This window comes from Pararge aegeria, chromosome 4 (assembly GCF_905163445.1).
Source record: "Pararge aegeria chromosome 4, ilParAegt1.1, whole genome shotgun sequence".
NCBI classification, from domain to species: domain Eukaryota; kingdom Metazoa; phylum Arthropoda; class Insecta; order Lepidoptera; family Nymphalidae; genus Pararge; species Pararge aegeria.
In genome coordinates, this window is record NC_053183.1 from 11,488,847 (window position 1) to 11,511,603 (window position 22,757).

Here is a 22,757-nt window from a genome sequence, read left to right on the forward strand (position 1 = left end):
CTGACACCTAATACATATTTCTACTAACACTAATTAGAATCCTGAAATCGTGTATTCGTAATAGTTATAAGGGTCAAACTGTTTGTTATTGCTATGCCCTGACAGGGCCTATGTGAAGGCATGGATGCAATAAATAAATAAATAAATAAATATCTTGATATTATATACAAGGCTGGTTGGAAATTGGTTACTACAACTTTACTACCATAAAAAGTATCACTAGTTCCCACTCAAGTAATTGTAATAAATTGAAATCGAGTTGAAATATTATTATTGTTTTAATATTATCTAGGAACATAATCTTTTTCTGTTGCTATAGTAATCCGTGACCCAATTTGTACTTAATGTATGCACAGCTGACGTTATGCTTATCACTGCGTGTGTTTTACACAAATAATGGACAGTTTTTTGTGTTTAAGTATTGACCATAAGCTTTTCATTACTATGAATACGTGAATATGTGAAACCCCATCTGCTAAGTACCCTTTTTCCAACCAGCCTTGTAAAATACTAGGCTATCCTAATCAAAAAAATAAGATTGCGCCATTATAGTAATATTAGCGCGTTAAAAGAAATAAAAATAAATTCTGCCACTTCATTTTAATAGTTATAAACACTATAGATTGCACGTCGTTTGGGCGAATAACAGTCGATTGCGCGTCGCGCTGAGACAATATTCGCAGACTAATAAGCAGACTGCCAATTCAGATACAGAATGAATAAAAATGTTGTCATTATTCCAGTAGGAATAAAGCGCCGGATTTAAGCACTGACTAGAAGCTACTGGATACATGTGAACAGAATATTATAGAAATTGAATGACAACGGCCGGTCGAGTAGAAAGAAACGGATCAAAAGTAACTCTGGTGATGAACTAGAAACATGGGCAATCCCGTCTGGTAATAAAGAAATATTATGGAAAATAAACCTACCCAGTATCTCATTAAAAAATACTACGACAATACACACATCGTCATCTAGTCCCAAAGTAAGCGTATCTTGTGTTATGCTGATATACATAAATACTTATTATATATAGATAAACACCCTGACACTGAAAAATGTTCATCACACAAACAATAACCAGATGTGGGAATCGCATCCACGATGACGATTATCCTATCCATCCATCCTATTTCCTTAAAGGAATCGGAACGTCTGTTATTAAAATTCTGTTATTTTACTAAATTTTACGACTTAAAATGCAAGTAATTATATATAATTTGTTTTAACATCGACGGAAAACATAATGAACCTGCATACCTAAGAGTTCTCAATAATGACCTCAAAGGCGTGTGAAGTCTAGATTCCAATCCGCATCTAGCCAGCGTTCTAGACTACGGCCTAATCCCTTCCCATTACGTCAAGAGACCTATGCCCTGAAACGGGCTGGTAGATTGATGATGATGATGATCGTAAAAGGTTCTAAAAATGAGATGGTGGAACGCATGGTAAAATTCGAAGTGTAACATATTCGCAAAAATCAAAGTTTAAATACAAATGAAAACGGGCGGGCAAATTCAGATCTTTTATGGATTTTCCGTATGTATATTACCTACCTACTAGGTATACCTAGTAAGTTAGGTATGTAAATCGTATTTAAATTAGTACAGTTACTGTCGCAACATGAATTCATACAATTTATTTTTCTATTTAACTATTTTTTATTACTTATCATGATGAGTTTTAGCAAAAAAAAGCCTTTTAAACACATTTTTATAAGGAAGATTATAAAATGTGGAAGATTATAAAGTATTTTAACAAGTTTTCGAGTTGGCAATATTTAACTATCTTATTATATATCGGTACCGTAACGTCTTAGCGAAAATTGTTAGGATCATCACTTATAATTAGGTTTAACGATATACATGGCCACATAAGCATAGTGGCTTCTGGAGTGAGCGCGGCTGTCTGGAGTGACCCAGCGAGGAGCGTACCAGTGCGTACAACGGCAGGTTCCGGCCGGCAAAGTACGGAGACAAGCCCAAGGAAACGAAAAAGAAGAAGGAGAATCATGTGCGATTGCAATAATCCTTTTTTATTTAAGTATATTATATATTAAAAAAAAAGATCACTTTCTTGTACTTCGGTTTGTCTACCTGCCCATAATGTGTTGAGGCACCGTTTTTCGTCTACCGAAAATGTAGTCGTTCTTGTCTTAGGCCTGACCTTGACCTAAATGTTGAACGATTTACGTACGTAAGTGTAAGAAGCCTTATTTTTATTGTTAACTGTATAAAATAGTTATAATTGTCAGACCAAGCAGATGTCCCACTTGATGGTAAGTGGAAAACAGTCGCCTATATACAGGGCAACGGGCATGCAAGGATCCTACTATATATGTCCTACTATATGCCCTGTGTTCAGAGGCGTAGGTATTAAACTTTATAGTGTAATTACACTGGCAGTAACGCCTTTGAGACCATAACAAAGTAATAAGAAGCAGAATGGCGGTAGAACTTCCTCTGACGAGCTCTGTCACTAAATGCTCTACTACTTTTTTTTCTTTTTCAGAAGGACAGTAGCCAATACTATTGGCTACTGTCCTTCTGAACCTACAGCAGGAAAATTGCCAAAATCCACCTCCTACGAGAGTAGTATATGAATTTTAGGGTAGGCAGTGCTTTTGTGCATGTATGAAGTGCACGCCACTTATGCCGAGATACTGTGAAGACCGTGTATGTGTTGCCTACTTGGGACCCATTTTCGGTAGTTACAAGGTTAGTTACAAAAAACCTAATAGAACGAAACCCATTCAGTGAGTCTCACTAGCACTTGAACGTCGTTATATATCGAACGGGATGTTTACTTGACCGATATTTACTTTTTCCTTCATGACGTATTTACACGCTTCAGAGTTAAGCGGTTACGAAGACGATACGTAATGGAAATTGGCTGTACTCCAATTTAAAACACGACGATTCCTACAGTCACGACATAAAAATCAATCTTGTTGAATAACATGGTACCTATCAACATTGTCACAGATTGAGTGAATTGAATGAAATAATGTATTATTTTGTAGATATACTTTCGGATCCGATTTTTCCATAGGATCCTAACTTATTTAAATGCAAACGTGTATTTGTTTGTTTATCTTTGCTACACTCCCTAACTTGGCAACAAAGTTACATGATTTTTGGATAGGATTATTGAAAGAACGGAAATTAACATAGGCTATTTCTTATTTGACGGGCGACTGGCGCAGTGGGCAGCGAACCTGCTTTCTGAGTTAACAGCCGTGGGTTCGATTCCCACAACTGGAAAATTTTTGTGTGATGAACATGACTGTTTTTCAGCATCCTGGTGTTTATCTGCATAGAAATACTCATCATCTTAGTACCCATAACACAAGCTACGCATACTTGGGGGCTAGATGGTGGTGTGTGTATTGTCGTAGTATTTTTTTTTCTAGGAAAACTAACATTTCCTACAGGATTTGTAAAAAACCTAAAAATGAGGACAAGCAACACGGGCAAAAAAGTATGAAATAAACGTACTTCATCATATTTTAATTATAATTTTTAAATACTTTTCATAACATAACTGAGACATAAAGGTGATGAATTAAATGTTCTTTTGACTAAGAACCTGCTTTTCTAATACACTAACACTTTATAAAAGTATGTGTCACAAGTCTTTATATAGAAATTAAAAGAATTATTAAAGACATAAATGCCTTTTGTTTAAAGAAATAGAATAAAGACACTCTCAGCCTCATTTAAACAAAACCAGAAATAATGTTTTATTTGGTAATTTTTAGCAGTACAATATATCACCAGGTCTTTATTCTAAGTGGATAGAATAGAATAGAATAGAAAAACTTTATTGCAACACAACACAATAGTAAAAATACAAAGAAAACAGCAACAGTACTAAGTGCTAGGGTGCAAAGGCGGCCTTACCACTAAAAGATGAAAAAAGGTGGATGTTATGGAGAAAGATAAAAGACAAGGAAAATTCCACTTTCATATCACTCTATGCAAAAAAGTGGTAAAGTTAATAATAAGAAAAATAATAAAGCTCACCTGAGGCATGTTCTTCAAGTGGCTCATATAAATCGTGCTCCTCCATTTCTTTCTTTAAACCACCCCAAAATATTGGTAAGGTCCATCTGAAAAAAGTATACTTGTAGAATAATGATTGTTATTCAATTATTTCTAGTCAATATTTAAAATCTACATTTTGGTCACAGTATAATATATATAACTAAATAGCTGTTGCTGGCATTTTGTATTCCTGTGATGAAAAGTAGTACTCTGCATCCTTTTAACTAACGCTATGCCAAAAATAAAGTTGATGGAATGCTTCGTCAGGGTGTGAAAAGACAATAAAACACACTTTCACCTTTTTAATAAAAAACTGAAATATTTTAAAATTATTACCCAAATGTCAGGGCTGATAAAGGATTGGCCTTAGCTCTGGGATGCACTGGCTGGCTTTTTCTTTTTGTTGTCTCCATGTTGTATTTCAACTGAAAGAAACAAACCATTATCATTTCAGCCTAATGAATGTCACACTGCTGTATGCAGACCTCATAACAACATGATGGCTGTGTAGGTTTGGGTATCTCAAACTCTGAGGAAACTATTATCAATAACATTGAGCTAAGAGCAGGTTGTCTGGTCTTTATATAGTTTGACCTGAGAACCTGTTTCTAGCCTAATCTCAGTTTATTAGTAGTGATATTAACATGGTCCCCACAGGTGGGAATGCAAAAGTAAAATCGGAACCTCAAAAAAAGTTACATATCCACCCTGATCTAGACTAAGATTACTTTACACAATGCAGGGAAAAGAAATTGCAAGAACTCGATAAATTAAAATTTATAATAAGAGTCTGCCTGACGATAGTAATATAATCATGAAAGAATACCCACATAGGGGAAGTTGACAAGTTATTTCATTTTTTACCGGGAGCAGAACTTCGAAAACAATTTAGTTTAAAAAAAATAAAACTTACCTATTCTGCACGTATTGTTAAAATCCACTTGTAATTTAGGAATTACACAGAAAATGCATGGCACTACTTCAAATGAATTGCTTTAGATAAAGAACAATTCCGTGCCAATTTATTTTATTTCTACCTCTCCAATTATGAAAATTACGAAGACAACTGTATTTTCAACGTTTAAAAAAAACGGATATACAAATTTCATAAAACATCGAATATTAACAAAAGGTTTCATACATGGTAATTATAACGAATAATTAATTGAATAAAATTAAATAGATATGAAATTATTGTCACTCCGCGACTATGTATTTACTTTAACCATGCTAAATTTCTACTAAAAAATAAAACTAAGACAAAAGTTGACATTTGTAAGCAATAGTTAAAAAAATCTATAGACTTCTAGGTTTATGGTAGATCACAGACAAAACTTCATTTTAGGCATTTTTCATAGACAAGGTTTTATATAATTTTAGAATACTTTTTCATGCCCCGCATATAGTGATAGTAATTGTATATTTACATTTACTGTTTAGTAATTGTATACTACAGTGTTAAACATTTTATGAACAATGTGGTTCAACTTCTTTATACACAAACGTAAAAATTGCTGTAAGTCTACATAGTGTATATTAATATAATCGTAACATGAAACGTGTCACGTAACGTGAAATGTGTTTTCGAAAGTTATCTACATTAATATACTACAGGCTTAAAAAAGCTAGAACTTAGTAAGGAACTAGGTAAGGAGAGTCATCTTATATGGGAGAAAAGTTGAAAAAGTGTCCAGTTGTACGCGCTAAATAACAGTTCAAAAATCCTCCACAATGGCGCTGGTGGATGCACATTGCACAGGGTATGGTATGAATGTAGCAATCGTAGATTAATTGAAGTATGCCGAGTTAAAAAATTTAATGTCATTATCGACTAAAGTAGTTAATTATTGAGAATTTCAACAACTTACGTTGTACAAAATATTGTGGTAAATATAACCTTACTTCCTTGTTTATTTTTCAAGCCTACTCTAACAATATTTGGTTTGGCGCTTCTTTTAAGAGTTACCTTGATGCAAATGTGGCGCCATCCTAATTTAATACATTTTGACGACACTTTATCATATACACAGATGATCCTCCTTACCTCTACCCTCCATACACGGACAGAAGTAAACATTATCAATATTTTGATTATTGATATCGAATTCGAAATCTAACTGGTTAAGTATTTTTTTTCATCCAATGCGTCTAAATTTACTAGCCACAGCTAAATGGCTAAAAGGGCACTCCTTACACCTTAGTCGTCTGTCCGATCGGACCATTGAATGTAACACTGGTGCCGAATGCGGACGGAAAGATTGAGAAGATGATGTTTTCTATGAACCTCTTTGGTGGCACACAATTGTATTCGTATTTAATGACGGGACGTCTGCCATAGCCAGAGAGGCACGCAATTACACATTATGTAAACACCTCATCAAAATCATCATTTCAGCATGTAAACAGCTAATCCCTCACTCCGGTGACGCTGTAAATATGAAAAATCCCTCCCTCCCAATTTTAACCATAAATTGATATGGCCTAAATTAGGGCATATTGACCTAATCTACATACTAATGGATACTTTAGGAAAACCACCTTTTTTAAGTCTACTCAAAAGGGCCCACCTTCATCAACCAGGCCAGTGTTTGTCTCAACTTCTTGTTAACTGTCATTCCAAACTGCTACCAAAGCTTGAAAAAACAATTCCTACTGAATTAAATATTTTAATTTTTTTCTTACAGATTTCTTTTGAACTTTCAGCTGAATGACTTCATGGTATAATCTAACAGAATATAATGTCAGCTAACCAATTTTCCTATAATTATGTTATGTTGTGTTAAAGTGATGTTAATTAAGATGATGAAAACTTTTCTATCCATCAAATGATATATGACATAAGAATGCATTATCAAAAGATCATAGAATGAATTTTGATTTCCTGAGGCGGTATCAAGGCATGATACTATTCAGTATATTATTCTTTTATTTAGGTTGTGGAATTACCTTGAGTTTGGTTAGAATTGATTGTGCATCAAACCCTGTTGCTTTTGTAAAAAGTTTTGATAACACTCTAGACAAAATTGAATATGCAGTACTTATTTTGAGCAGTCCTGACAATGAATTAAAGAGGGATGCCATACGTACAACATGGGCTAGTTTTATAAACAATATATTTGTGGAAAATGGTGAAAAGCTGTACAGATGGAATTACACTTGGGCAGGAAAGAAATTAAACCTGGGGATTATAAAACCATACTTTGCTATAGGAATTCAAAATCTAGATAAAACAAAGCGGGCAAAGTTACATTTAGAGGAAAGTAGAAGCAAAGATATGTTATTGTTGGAGAATTTCGAAGATGGCTATAAAAAATTAGCATCCAAGTTGATTCACTCTTTGGAGTGGTTGAGTAAGAATTTGAGGGAATTGAAATATGTTATAAAATGTGATGATGATTCTTTTGTGAGAGTTGATCTGATTGTAAGAGATCTTGAAGCTTACGCCCCTGAGATGAAAGGACACAGTATCAGCAATTATGTCTCCAGGAAGGTAAATTATCACAATATCTTAAACATACTAGTAGTATGTCATAATTAACTATGATTTAAAATCTTAACTGCTTACTTAATGCATTCTGCAAAGTTAATACTGCAACTGTCTGTCAATTTTTAAATCTCTGTTGTTAACAGTTGCTGTAGATAAAAAGTTGCATTTTTTGTTTCTTTTCTCTTTTTTTGGGTTTTTTGAAAATAGTTTTAATGTGCTATTATTATTGATAAAGCCTTGGGTATACCACATAGCAACCAGGGATCATTAAATTGCCAGAAATGTTCCAACTTTCAACATTTTACTAGTTCCACAGTGCTGCTTGCTGAATTTAATAAACACACTTAATAAATAAAAATTCTTCTAGGATAGTCTTTCTGAATATAAAGGATTGTATTGGGGTTATTTTAATGGACGTGCGCCCGTATTTAAAAAAGGCAAATGGCAGGAAAAAGCATGGTTTCTTTGTGACACATACCTGCCATACGCACTGGGTGGTGGATATGTAATTTCTCGCAGCATAGTAGATTACGTCGCTAGGAATTCTGATTTGTTAAGGTATGTATAAGCATCACTAATTACTTACTCGTACGTTCGTTTTTTCTCCTAATTCACATTCAAAGACTGTAGTAGGCTAGTATGGTTTGAAAAAATGATGGTCATGGCGATGGTACTTAACAGATGTTTTAAAGAGTGCTTCGTTTCCCAGTAACTACAACTCTGAGGATGTATCAATGGGCGTGTGGACAGCTGCCCTTGATGCCATCAACAGGGTCCATGACACAAGATTTGACACAGAGTGGATATCGCGAGGTTGTGACAATTCCATGCTGGTACGACACAAACAAACGCCTAGCGACATGTTCCAAATGTACACAACTTTAATACATTCACAGGGATTAAAACTCTGTAAGACTGATTTTACTTTAAGAAAGTATTATAATTATAATTGGAATGTTTTGCCAAGTTCGTGCTGTAAAAAAAATCCTAGTCCTGAAGTGTAACTGCAGCTGCTGTAATTAATTGTGGTATTGTTAAAACTATAGGTACTCGAGAAGTTAGCCTCATGTACTTTTTTTTAAATTCTGGACAGTAGTCCCCTCTCTATATTTATTTGACTCGGGGTCGTGAAAGCGGTGGGAGAACCCCATCGACATTTAACTCGCATAAGGCAAAATACAACCCAAATATTTTCTCGAACAGCAACACTTCAAATCTAATATATAATAATCCCTTACTCCTTTCTGTTGGTAAAGTATACTTACAGAACACTAAGCACTACCTACCGTACGAGTAACTTTATATGGAGTATAATTGTTTTTTGAAATAGCCCAGAAGTCTTACTACTTACTTAAAATAGATCCGTTCATATCAGTTATACTTCCTGTAGTACAATACCTTGATTAGTCCTTGAAATGTCTTCTAATACCTCTTAACAATCTGTCAGCCGTTCCAGAAATAGTAAGACAAAAACCATAAAGCCTTTGATTGTGGCTATTGTTTAATTAGCATGGGAAGTTATTTTTAAATAACTGCTATTATATTTATTTGTCTATGCGTTATTTCGTTAAGGATAGAACAAAATAATAAAACAATTGAACAACAAAAATTGACTTTTATTTAGCAAACTGAACACAAAACACTTACTATTATTCAATTCCAGGATAAATAAAACAATAAAAACTTCAACATAGTTAATAAAGCACATAATAATCACGACTACAGAATTAAATTGTGGTGATTGTGAGTGAAATAGTTATTTTTTACACCAATTCATCTTTAAATTGATTGGAATTTGTGCATGTGTTGGACAATGAAGTTCCAGAGCTACCTGTGTAATATATTGTTATTTGTGTACTACGCAAAATATTAAAATCCGGCCGTAGAAAGGTTTCTGACAAGTCTTAAATTACTGAACTTTGAAGTAGCGTTGCTTCGCGATTTCAATATTTTTTATAATCGTAAAGCAACGATTATTTTTAATTTATAGTTATTGGGGACTTGGGTTTACTTATAGCAGTACTATTTTAATTATGTAGTTTTATTGTATTTCTGAATTATAATTTATATTATTAGGTAGTCAAGGTATAGCATTTTAAAATAAAAATGCCTTTTGCGATGGCGGTAAGGCTGTTGCGCTGTTATTTTATTTAACCACCTATCAAATGGCAAGAAGGCATTCTCTCAGCGGCCGGATTATTAATTCAAAATTTATTTATTCCACGTACGTCTTATACAAGCACTTTTGAAACGTCACATCTGTCAGTTTGTAGTGCCTCTACCGCCGGTTTGGAAAGACTACTCGGAGAAAAAATTAATATACCTACCTAAAACAAAATGTGGATATATCATAGACGTTGGGTGCGACCTTTAGTTATGAGAATACCTTAACATTAAGACAAGTTACTAAATTAAAAATTAATTAAACCTCTAGGAACGAAATGTTACGTTTTCCCCAGTCCAAGTAACACAGTACTGCAGCGTTCTCTGCTGACCATCTGAGAACTTGCTCTAAAGTTATACCTATATAATGCTAACAACTTAATAAAAATCGGTCCAGTAGTTTGACGAAACCACCGGACAAACACACAAAAGCACACACACCTCTCAAGTCAAAAACCTACCGTATCCATTTCGCCGCGGGTAAAATGCAACAGACTATATTACAAAGATAACTATTAGTTTTGTACGACGTTTATTTGAATGGTGGTAAGTAACGTCTAGATTAAACTAAAATAGTAGGTCTAATATTAATGCTATTATAATTCACAATTTTCCCTGTAGAAAAGGATAGCAATATTTTTTTATTTTAGTTTAAAGATCTGTATTAGACAGCATTACCACCATTAGAATAAAGTGCAACACAGGGATTTAGGTAGTTCATATTACTAAACGCACTTGTTAAAATATTGCATTTTCATACTTAATAATTAAAAGTGTCAAAAACTTGATTTTCATGTCAAATAACTTCTTTCTAAAAATTTTTAACCGTGTTCAAATCTTCCTAAAACCCTGCATATTGCATTTTATTTTACTACTATATAGTTAAAAGATCATTACTTCTATTAGTCAAAATATACATAAATAAAAATTAAATGTCATTAACAAATTCAAACAAAAGCTATTGGTTTTTCACGTACGAAACCCTTTTTTGTATATTTTAATTTTTGAATACATTAATTACTTTTGACAATCAAGACCATATTAAAACACTAAAGTATAGTAAGTTATCATAAGTTTTTCAAAATTCTCTAATTATGTACATTATTTTCGATATTACTATCAGCAATCATTTGGTGAAACTTTTTAAGTCTTAACAGTAAGAGACTGATGAAAAAAGTGTATATATAACTTCCTTCAAATTCAAGACAAGATCGAAAAACCATGTTAGGCACGCGCATGTATACCACAACCTTGAAACCTTTAGCTATTTCACTGAATCAAAACAATATTGTCATATATATTTATTGAAATTTAAAATCAAGACCTGAAACTTTTTGAAGTTTGTCTATTTTATTATTAGTTGTGTAGAATTTTTAATTTTTGAATAACTTATTAAGCTTTAACAACAAGTCAACATCGTTTACCATTCGTTAAAATCACTTGAACAGACCAAGATGGTAGTAGGACTCGATATACATCCAGCGTGATTGTCAACCCAAAAACCGTTATTTGTTTAACTAGTTAAATAAACATGTGCCATTAGTCTTAAGTATCGAAAATAAAATATTTATATGAAAATGTGAATCATAACATCTCTACACAGTACAAAGTGGATTGCAAAAATCCTATAATATTTTAATAGGTCTGTGATAAATTGACAGTAGTTTACTGGATTCTGGCACTAATTGTTATATAACCTCAATTTGTGGCCTAAAAATTAATAGTACTTGCAAGAAAAACTTAACATTTAAGTCACATAAGTATTTCGTGTGTGGTAAAAATTTTAGCATCCTCGAGTATGAGTACTTAAAACAAGGGATTCTGGGCCCGGCCCCGTCCTAATTTACGCTAGCCTTTATTGATAAGTTACCAATAACATACGTGCCTATTAGTAGATTGCTCGACATGAGGGTAATGCAATACTTGAGGGGCGCCGGGATAAATCCCAAGCGTAGGTATTTTTTAGTGGTTCTCAACCTTAGTGAGATCTTGACCCCTGAATGTAGCGAAGGTTATACGGCCCAACGAATGAACAGAAATACTCTTGGGTCGAATACGCTTCTTTTCGTACTTGCACAACATCGTTAAAATCGAATTGCTTAGGGCCCTGGCGAGTGAAAGAGACGCCATCATTAATTGAACCAGGACAATGCGGCGTTTATTCGTCGAAGCCAGTGCCTGATAAAGCAAGTGCGGGGCCCGTAGCAAATTCTTTAAAAGAGCCCTTGATCTGATATGGGAGTTTAAGCATAAAGTGGTAAAAATACAATTTTATAATACGTATTTGCCTATATAATAATACCTTACTTTTTACCTATAGATAGTAAATTACTACAGGCGATATCTGTTGCGTGTGCGTGTCTGTCAGTCAGTCAATCAGTCAGTCAGTCAGTCAGTCAGTCACTCAATCAGTCAGGCAGAGATGAGCGGTATTAAATATGCGGGGCCCGTAGCAATTTCTACTCTCGCTTAATCCGGCACTGGTTGAAGCGATGAGATGAGAAAAGCAATGAGATAATGTACAGTTCCTCTTTAGAAATTAAAACCCATTCCCAACGATGTCACAAATAACGGTTGTAGTTTTGAACGTCATAATGAATTGGAGTCATGTATCGCTATATGACTGATACGATGTTTTTGAAAAGTGTACATTCCCTTTTACAAATATACATACAATGACTAAGGTTAGGTGCGCGGGCGCTTCAAATACATAGTCAAATTCAAAACACAGTAAATTACTTTCGTGAAACGTTTCAGGCGACCACCCTTATGGAAATTCCCATCATTGGTCATGAAATCAGCCTATTCGTTAATAATTTCCAAATTTTTACAAGGAGATTCGATTGACTAATTTTGTTAGTTAATTAAATTTTGACTGTTTTAACTTTGATGTCGATTGAAAACCGTCAAGCATGTTATATTCTAGCTAAGTTAGCTGTCTGTGGATTTGCAGCGTTTAAAAATGAGGGTAATCGTTTATTAGGCCCATACACCGTATGCGGGGAATCCCCAAAGGATACGCCGCAGACGACGCAGCGACCAATAAAATTCGTGGAATTCTTTACAGAAAATTCTAGTCTCGACGTCAGTTTTAAAAAATACACAATATTCTAAACAGTCATTCATTTAGCGTCCTAATGCTAATATCACATTCATAGAGGATTCAGATACTCGTGTAACTAATAATCAGTGAGGGGCTTTCACTTTCACATCCATGTATGTCTGATTGTTGTAAAACGTTGTTCTTGATAGTTCTTCTTTGAAATAGTCAATTGTCCTTTGTAGTCCTTCTTGCAAGGATACCTGCAGGAAGAAAATGTGATTGAGCCAATTTATTTTGGGCTGAATTATCTCTGGTTTGGTCTAGTGGGTGGCTTCTGCCATGCCAACCATAGACCAAGAGTTTAAACGCTCCGGTACGATGCCGCGTAGTAACCGGGTTTATTTTTAACTGCCAAATCCCTAACAGGTTGCCATCATAGACTGCACCATCACTTAAAGTCAGGTGAGATTGCAATCAAGGCCTAACTAAAAATAAATTAAGCAACTGGCGACATATGCCTTTCTTTGTCTACAACATAACTTCTGTAAAAAATAAGAAAAAAGGAAATAAACTTCTCAACTGCGTTGCTTAAGGTTATATTAACCTATTTTCAACCTAAACATAGCGTGTATCGCTGCTGGGATCATTTTTAGAACCGCGCTGTCGTTTCTCAAAAGTCCAGTAGCAAATTACTGAATATATCGTTCTGCCACTGGAGGTGTGATTTAGAAGCTCACTCGCGAGCGATGAACGGATTTATGCGGTAGTATATCTATGAGATCAATTTATACGTAATCACGTGAAAGTTGAAACAATATACTGCCCGCTGCATACTGAGCTTATACAGCGAACAATAATTCATCAAAATCATCATCATTTTAGATTAGTTAGAGCAATTCATACCCAAGCTTTTTTATCACACATGTAATCCTTAATATTTTAATAGGATTTTTCTATAAGCTTACGTTTTATATAAACTTTGAACTAAATGAGAGACATCTTAAGGATTTCATTTTATGCAGTTTTTTTTTTTATAAAACGATATTGGTTTTTAATTATTTTAAATTAAATAAATTACTTATTTTATTCAGCCTAGTAAACTGCACTACAAGTTTATTTGTGCATCAATTTGAGGTGTAGGTGTTAAGCCCAACCACGCCCTTTAGACCGGAACACAGCATTGCAAAAATGCTTCTTAGCGGCAGAAATGAGCATGGCGATGGGACTTCAAAATACTACTTGCCGATGGTTTTGCAATAGCAGTGAATTTGCCACTCCAACGTATCTATTCGTTTGCAATGAAACAAGCAACAGCAAACAATGAATCGAACCTTAGGCTTCCAATGGAGATGCGTTTGTGCCAGTGTGATGTCGGGACGGCGCCGCTGAGGGTCGTCTTCCACCGCAGCGCCAGTGGCCACCGTACTCCGGCAACCGGGGACTAGATTCTTTATTATTACTGCGAATTCTGTAAACAATATACTTTATATATAAAAAAATAAATAATAATAATAAATCTATAAATTTAAAATGCATATAAAAATTTTCGGAACCGACAGGATTTGAACCTGCGACTTTCGGGCAATCACGGCCTGAGCGCTTTCTCCAATTAAGCTACAGCTCTCCTACCGTAAATGCCGAAATAAGTATATGCCTTTCACATCAGTCTTATAGCGACTGTAGCGTCATCTAGTAGGAAACGATGCAGTCTCGACCTCAAAGTACTCGACCAATTTTTACCATTTCTTCGCCAAAAGGTAAACTGATTCACTTATATCAAGAATTACATGGGCTTTTATTTATTTAAAAAATTGGAGATTCTTAAGTAAATTGAAAATTGCAAATAATGTAACCAAAAGTAGCAAAATCATACTAATATTATTAAAGTGTGGATGTTTGTGTTGATTGTAGTCTTAACAGCACATAGGCTACTTTTTGTCCCGGAAAATAGTTCCCGCGGGAATAAAAAACCTTAATCCACGCAAACGTAGTCGCGGGTATCAGCTAGTTTTGTCTATAAAAATACCAACGAGGAATTTATAATGTTAAAGAGGTAGGTATATATTACCTTCTATTGTATGCTCAACGGGATTTCCAATATTTACAGGTAAAGTATAACTAGACTCCATCAAGGCTAGGAGACCGTCAACCAGATCTGATACGTAGCAAAAGGATCGGGTCTGCTTCCCATTGCCGTAAACCTGCAAAATAGAAGTCACACGTTACATGAGTATGTTAATAAAAGTAAAGGACATTGCCCGTGGTGGGCCACATGGGATTTGGCGGCGTGTCACATGTATATTTAATAAAAAAAAATGTCTGATTTCTTTATGGTTATTTGTTTTTTATTAACATTGACGGCCGATTGGCGCAGTGGGCAGCGACCCTGCTTTCTGAGTCCAAGGCCGTGGGTTCAATTCCCACAACTGGAAAATGTTTGTGTGAAGAACATGAATGTTGTTCAGTGTCTGGGTATTTATATGTATATTATAAGTATTTATGTATATTATTCATAAAAATATTCATCAGTTATCTTAGTACCCATAACACAAGCTACGCTTACTTTGGGACTAGATAGCGGTGTGTGTATTGTTGTAGTATATTTATTTCTTTTACCTACAATTAAAGAACTCAATAAATATTGGATTAATTGTCTAAATTATATTGCACAACCGCCTACTACAAAATAGAACCTAAATGTTGCCAGATATCGGAGCTGTATTTCAATCAATTATTTATTAGAAATCGATTTAAAAATTACGATACTTTTTGACTAATTCAAATGATTACCTACATTTATTCAAACTTCAAAATAATAATAAAATATCTGACTACTTGGTTGAACGAATAACATGAAATCGAAAATTGGTAGAATAATTACGTCCTAAACTAATCTTTTTCTAATCAAAGAAAACTACAATGATTCAAATATCATTTTTCCTTAAAAAATAATGCAACAAATAATACTAATTACGATGTTATTTAATAATAAAAACGACTTCAAAAATCGAGTGTCAAAATAGTTATATCTAGCAACACCGTATATAAACATTCGGCCGGTTGCGGTAAGTTGTTTTCGTTTACATCATAGATAATAATAAGATATAACCTCAATTTCAGCAACTTAAACAAATATTTCTCTTACACCTGGGTGAATAAATCAAAATAGTTTGCAGAATTTTGATTGTTAGTTGTTTTTCTTCGTAATAAAATTAAAATCCGTGACATAACATAATGTCATTAGGGGCCCAAAGCTCCTAAGAAAATGGGCAATGTCCTTTGGGTTATGTGGACTCTGGTTTTTTTATTACTTTTATAAATCGTTGCTTTATATCATCCGGCACAGGTCTCCTGTTAGAGTGAGAAGGACTGAGACGGTAATCCACCAAGTACCGATTGGTAAACTTCACACGCCTTTGATAACGTTATGGACTATATAATTTGCTTTTTTTTTCTGTAAGTAAAATAACAGTTGCGACTTACGGTGATAGTTAAATTTTGGATGGCTTGCATAATGAAGTTGGACACGACTCGCCCGTCCGACACATGCATTCTTGGTCCATATGTATTAAATATTCTAGCCACCCGCACATTGACCTTCTCTTGTTTTGCGTAAGAGTATGCCAATGTCTCAGCCACTCTCTTACCTTCGTCATAGCAAGCTCTAGGCCCTGGAATAGAAAAAGGCATTTGTACTCCCTCATCTTGAGAAGTCATTACAAAAATCTCTTCTATTTGTCATTTATATGGGTCTTGATTAAAGTCAAAGACAACATTAACAATTCCTCATTCAAATAAGCTCTTTTATGACAATTTCGATGCGTGAAATACAAAAAAACACGATAGTAAGATGTCGGTGATAACTACATTCGTAAACTTAAAACTAAATCTACGTGAATTTCAAAAAGCCCTGGTCTTAGAAGTCCACATAAAACATTGCCGGATTATAATCTGAAAACTCAAGTACTACATATTTCTCGGAATTAGTTATAACACTCTTTCGAATACATTTACAGCTTCTCGCGATATCTATGTACGATTGTATATTAATATGTGCCCTGATCATTCTCTGTGGTATTTAAATCTTAACTGCGTGGGTACATACATTTTTAAAACCTTCTCATAAGAGCACTTTAACAACACAGGGATGTTTACGTCATAATATATTGTAGTGGCGATTATAATATAACAATCAGAGTGAAGTTTCGCCGACGTATGTGTACCGATTTGCGTGAATTCAGCTGATTTTGGAGAGGGTGACCGAATCGGCATAATTAAGACTTAACAATTTTGTTTTACTACATTGTTTAAACTTATAACTAGCTGACCCGTGCAACTTCGTTGCACCAAATCGGTTATTACCGGAAAATACGAATAAAATGACATTTTCTAAAAATGAATCCTAGCTAGATCGATTTATCGCCCCTGAAACCCGCTGTATACAAAATTTCATGAAAATCGTTGGCGCCGATTCCGAGATTACAATTATATATAAACAAGAATTGCTCGTTTAAAGATATAAGATAATAATATTTTTTATTTGGTAACTACGAACCATTTACCCATTTATATAACAGAATAATTAAAATATAAATTAAATCAAAGAACTTATGCAGGTTCAAAATTGCTAGACCTAGATTAAAATATGTTTCTATTTATCTATAATAAGTTTTTATTTAATTTATTTGTATATACTTTACCTATAGGATTGACATGTCCCCAATAAGATTCGGGTTGTGGATGCACCATAGGATCCCCATAAACCTCTGAAGTGCTCGCTATCAAAATCTTGGCTCCAACTCTCCTCGCCAGGCCTTAGTAAGAAAAAAATTACATACAAACTAATCAATTTAAAAAAAGACTAGCGAACCGCACCGGCTTCGCACGGGTGCTATGTAGATACTATAGTCGGAAAAAAGTAATAGGCCCGTTTTGACATTTGTCATCGCGACGTAACTAGTTATGGAACCATAAGACTCGGGACTCGATACTCACGATAAATCAATTCAAGTTTGTATCAGTACTTGATTGATATTATTATGTATTGTAAAGTGTTCGTTCGTTCAAAGTATTCCTTTAACTTCACAACCAATACGCGTGACTGGCTGTTGATTATACATCCACTTTTCAACATGTTGAAACAGAGTTAGTACCATATAACAACAAACACAAAAATCGAGTCAAATCGCTATGTTTAATATAATGTCCAAAATAGAAGAGCCATAGTAAACGTAATAGTAAACAATATATTTCAAACTTAAACGAGCGCACAGTCAACTTTACAAGATGAGGAACGAAAAACTGCGCAGTGCGCGCGGGGACGCTTGTCATGTGCCGCTTGGTCAGATACATCAACTCAGACTCATTATTTAGAACCCATTTTGAGAACCAAGCTCATTCTTTGCAGTAAAGATTACTACACAATATTTAATTTCGATATTCAGTAAAAAAATGGTTACAGCTCTAGTATAAAAAAAAAAAGACTGAGAACGTAACTGTTTTCGGAACGTCTCGCACCAATTATAAATTGCATGCTACTATAAAGTAAGCGCAAAAAGAATACTCGCGATATATTCTTTCATATTATTTAACGTCCCAAAAACATTTACGTATTTTTTAAAACACTGTATGTAATTGATTTTTATTTTTTTGTTTCTTTCAGTTTCGTTCCAAGTTACATTCTATGGTCTTGCACAAATGTCAAAACGGGCCTATTACATTTTTACGATTTTAATATGAGGTAGTTTTGGGTGATTAATAATACAATTCCTCAGTTCATTAATCTAACACGTAAAATAAACGTTTTAAGACAAACTTATGTTATAATTTAATAATTTATGTTAGATATAATAAATGGCGTTTAATAACAGAACACTTAATCATTTCTCAACAATTGTTTATCATGTGTCATCGTAAGAAAGTAATTTTAATATAGGTTGATTGTTTTAGTAGATAATACAAATTACATTTAAGTATTTCACGTAGGCCTAGTTGGTAAGTACTTTCGTATATCTATATGTTTGTTATGAATTCACTACCATTTTCGTCTACGGATCACAAAGTTTGGGTTAAATTCCCGGAGTTCAACTCAGGCAAAATATTGTTAGGTTTTCGCGACTTCAGTACCCGAATTTAAAATGATGGCTATTTCCACTCGCACTAATATGTAAGAGCTACTAACCGGAAACCGAATAATACATTTTAAAGTCTGCCACTTTGTCTAATATCCAAACTTCCTGTCTCTTACAAGACAGAAGGCCGATGCCCAGAAGTCGTATAGACATCAACACAGATGGTATTTTAGGTCGCAGTAACAGACATTGTCCACCATGTGATTTGTTGTGATCATCACATCATTACATAAACCCATTAAAAGCCAACTACAGAGCACGGGCCGTAGTCCACCACGCTGGCCCAGTGCGGATTGGTGGACTGATTTATAGTGCATACTCAATATTTCATTAGCCGATATCAAAGGGGCGCTTATTCTAAATCGGATAGTTGTAGTCAGTGGCGTGCATAGAGGGTATGTAAATAAATATAAACGACAATACACGCATCGCCATCTAGCCCCAAAATAAACGTAGCTTGTGTTATGGGTACTAAGGTGACTGATGTATATATCTATGAATAATATACATAAATACTTATAATATACAGATAAACACCCAGACACTGAAAAACATTCATGTTCATCACATAAATATTTTCCAGTTGTGGGAATCGAACCCACGGCCTTGGACTCAGAAAGCAGGGTCAATGCCCACTGCGCCAGTCGGCCGTCGTATGCAGATGATACTAAATTAAGGAAATCTCCAGTACCAGTTATAACTCAAGGGTAGACTTTTAATCTTAAAAATCTTACTAAAACTTTTACGACGCCTATCCTTTAGTTTTTTATAACTCGTTCCGGAGATATTCTTAATTCTATATAATCTGCATACACTGTGTATACCCTCTTCGCACGCCAATGAGTGTAGTACGATAAATGGAGTATCAATTTCCCGATATAAAGAGACCTTTCCTTTATATCGGGCAATACTGGGAAAACGCAGCCTATAAAAAGGGCATGCAAGGAATACGTTCTGTTGCGCTATGCCTATCAACCTGAGACGTAGGAGTTAAGCTATATATGCATCATCACATATATTTCCTAGAATACGCTATCTTCACATATTTCGATACATTTAAAATTAATTGTAAAGCCAAGACCTCCTGACTATGCTCCGGTATCGAAACTCGCGTTAAGAGTTTAAAAGGACCAGTGCGATGTTCCTCAGAAAAAATATAAACTCGATCTGCCTGCAGTTTTACCCGCGTCAACTAAGTAGTCGCTTAGATTGTATACTTATGTTATAATCTGGAAGGTTGATAAGTAGAAAAAGTTTTGATATTGCCTATCGCCTATTGCCTATGCCTATTGCCTATATTGATTGGCCAGAAATGAGCATGGCGCTAGTACGTCCAACTATGAGCTCTGACACAAGGAGCTAGAGACTACTTTTAAAAATTCTGTTGCTGTATGTACAATTAAACAATGCTGATGATGACGATAAAGAAAATCATATTTACCAAGCATATTGATTGTTCCCAACGTGTTTGTTTTTATTGTTTTAACAGGATTTTGCATGTAGTGAGGTGGGCTCGCCGGACTGGCTAAATGGTATATTTCATCGGCCTGAAAGAAATGTAAATGGCGAGGTTAAGAATAAAGTTGTAACACAAGAGGCTTGATAACATTGCATTGCAAAAGCTTAACTTTCATATTGTTAACGCATTTGTTTCAGAATTACGTCACATAATAATACAGATTTTTAACACACTTATAAAAAAGGAGTAGGTACACAATTAGGTTGTATTTTTTATATGTTTTTTAGCTCGGAACTCTGTCATTTATAAAGCGTTACATATATTTTTTTTGAGACTATATACTTCCCATGTAGACCCATTTCCACCAGGTCAGGATATGTTGAAGGGATCTTGGAACTCTTTAAATATTATAGGGACACCAATAGAGATTTGAGTATTTTTAAAAGTAACTATTTGGTCAAGTGAAACTGATGATGAAGACCACGGATGGCCACCGGAATTACACAATAATAAGTGTAACACTAGTTGCACTTAGATTATGATATACAGTAGGTAAGCAATTTATGCTCGTGACAATAAAGGAGCCAACGGTGAAGTGGCTCAAGAATTATCGCACTTAATATCACCCTAAGCTTAAAACAAAACAGTTGCCATTTAAATTTTAGAAAAACAGCCAAACAAAACTAATATTTAGATTAGATCATGCACTACAAATGTACCTAATAGAGGTCCTCAAATTTTTATTGTCATTTAAATATTTGCAGTATTTGATCTTATTATCAATAATAAATGAATGTATGGTGTGTGTGTTATTATTATCAGTATCATTAGAAGTAATTACTTATAATGGTGTATTAACATAAATTGAGGTCAATTGACCCTAGATTGGTAAATAAATAACAAAATGCTATTGACTATTTTTAAACAAAAAGTTTTTTGATTATGCTAGGTGAAAATTCTAAAATTACACACATACAACATATGTTTTGTGCTATATAACTGAATATTAAGTTCATATTATAATAAACTTATTGACATCCCAATGTGGGGCCTCCTCTTTCATAGGAGATAGTTTTAGACAATAGACCCACCACTTTGCCTCAATGTGGGTTGGTGGGCTTTCAATTATCATCCCAATAAATGTAATTGGTACTAACAGGGATAGAAAGCTTAACATGATATCTAAGGAATGACGGTCCCATGAGGAACTGTGAATTTCATAACTTAAGGTTGTTACTAATATTTAGGTAACTGAAAGATCCACAATCTTATTATCCATTTGAACATCCACTAGACCAGTGAAACAGTAGGGCATTAGAATGACAAGAATTATTATATGATTATTAATTATTAGATATATGTATAATACATATAATAGATATGTAGTTTATTTTTGGAGTTTGCACTAGTAGTCTACAGTTATCAGTTTACAGTAAATAAATTTCCATTGATAAACTGTAACAAGTTAGTAATTAATGATAACAATAATTTGAAACGGTGAAGGTAGCAAAAACCAGTTGTTTATCATTTTGCTGTTTTAAGAATAAAAACGTAGACATTTTTATCATTTACTAATTGAACTAAAGATATGTATAAATTAGACCTTGAAATGTCAATATCCTTAGTAATATTTTATGTGAAAGTGTGTTTGTTTGTCCTTACTTCACCAAACAATTAATCAACTTGATTTTCGGAGTTTAGCTTCAAACATTTAATTAAAAAGATGGAGAATAACATGAGCTACTTTTTATTCTTGTTAAATAAACAGTTCCCACAGGATTGTTAAAAAACAGTTATAAATGCAGACAAAGAACACAAGAAACAGATAGTCCTATCATTAAAGTTGGACTGCCATTGGTTGAGATAATGATGAAAGTTCTTTGTCTATTTAAAAATGAATCCTTAATTGGCAGCTGTTGCTAATCAGAGAAGGGTTTTAAAAGTTGACAGTATATTCACCTCTACATACAATGGATTCACAATATCATGATGTATCATTTCAAAGTTCCTGTGCCCAAACCAATGCTCAACATTTCTTTTCCGGCCGGTGAAGAAGTTGTCAACCACAATCACCTCATGGCCTTGTGTCATTAGAACATCTACAAGGTGCGAACCAACAAATCCTGCACCACCCGTTACCTGCAAAAGATTTCAGTTAGTTACTTTTTACCTTACTACAGGAGGGTAATCAATCTAGTCTGAAGAGTTTGCTTGAACAAGTTAATCATAAAATCTTTTATGCCTTTGATAGCTCAAAACTTGAGGAAGTTAAGGCTATGTAACATAATGCTTAAACCCTTATGAGAGCATACAACAGGACACAACATATTTTCAGGTATATTGTGCAGATGAAATTTTTTATGGGAAACAAATCAGAAGGTGTTGTTGCTGGGTTGTGGACCAAGTTGTGAGGAACTACTAGCCC

General features: G+C 34.3%; 2 protein-coding genes across 5 annotated transcripts in view; one reads left to right on the forward strand and one right to left on the reverse strand.

The window, feature by feature from the left end:
- Window positions 1–22,757, reverse strand: part of LOC120637623 (multidrug resistance-associated protein 4-like) — a 67,456-nt gene that overhangs the window by 43,278 nt on the left and 1,421 nt on the right. For 2 of the 3 annotated variants that reach the window (XM_039909528.1, XM_039909527.1), the window contains exons 1-3: window positions 4,963–5,270; window positions 4,386–4,474; window positions 4,029–4,114 (exon numbers count right to left, since the gene is read on the reverse strand). In XM_039909528.1, coding sequence (XP_039765462.1) covers window positions 4,029–4,114; window positions 4,386–4,462 — 163 coding nt within the window. In that variant the 5' untranslated portion in view covers window positions 4,463–4,474; window positions 4,963–5,270. Of the gene's footprint in view, window positions 1–4,028; window positions 4,115–4,385; window positions 4,475–4,962; window positions 5,271–12,943; window positions 13,003–14,073; window positions 14,211–14,810; window positions 14,944–16,225; window positions 16,414–17,442; window positions 17,557–20,314; window positions 20,421–22,291; window positions 22,472–22,757 lie in introns of those variants that run through there. The other variant, XM_039909529.1, reaches the window with a different exon arrangement.
- LOC120637624 (beta-1,3-galactosyltransferase 6) lies at window positions 5,518–9,158 on the forward strand. 2 transcript variants are annotated; one of them, XM_039909531.1, is made up of 4 exons: window positions 5,518–5,565; window positions 6,734–7,539; window positions 7,904–8,094; window positions 8,246–9,158. In XM_039909531.1, the coding sequence occupies exons 2-4, from the start codon at window positions 6,916–6,918 to the stop codon at window positions 8,538–8,540; spliced, it is 1,110 nt and encodes a 369-aa protein (XP_039765465.1). In that variant the 5' UTR covers window positions 5,518–5,565; window positions 6,734–6,915; the 3' UTR covers window positions 8,541–9,158. The 2 variants fall into 2 exon arrangements, with proteins under 2 accessions (XP_039765465.1, XP_039765464.1); XM_039909530.1 differs by lacking the exon at window positions 5,518–5,565 and adding an exon at window positions 6,094–6,169.

What these genes read in the sequence shown, in the direction of transcription:
- LOC120637624 (XM_039909531.1), top strand. Translation starts at nt 6,916, where the DNA reads ATGAATTTTGATTTCCTGAGGCGGTATCAAGGCATGATACTATTCAGT. An exon ending in GCAATTATGTCTCCAGGAAG is followed by an intron (nt 7,540 to 7,903) that starts GTAAATTATCAC and finishes AAATTCTTCTAG; the next exon opens with GATAGTCTTTCTGAATATAA. An exon ending in AGGAATTCTGATTTGTTAAG is followed by an intron (nt 8,095 to 8,245) that starts GTATGTATAAGC and finishes TTCGTTTCCCAG; the next exon opens with TAACTACAACTCTGAGGATG.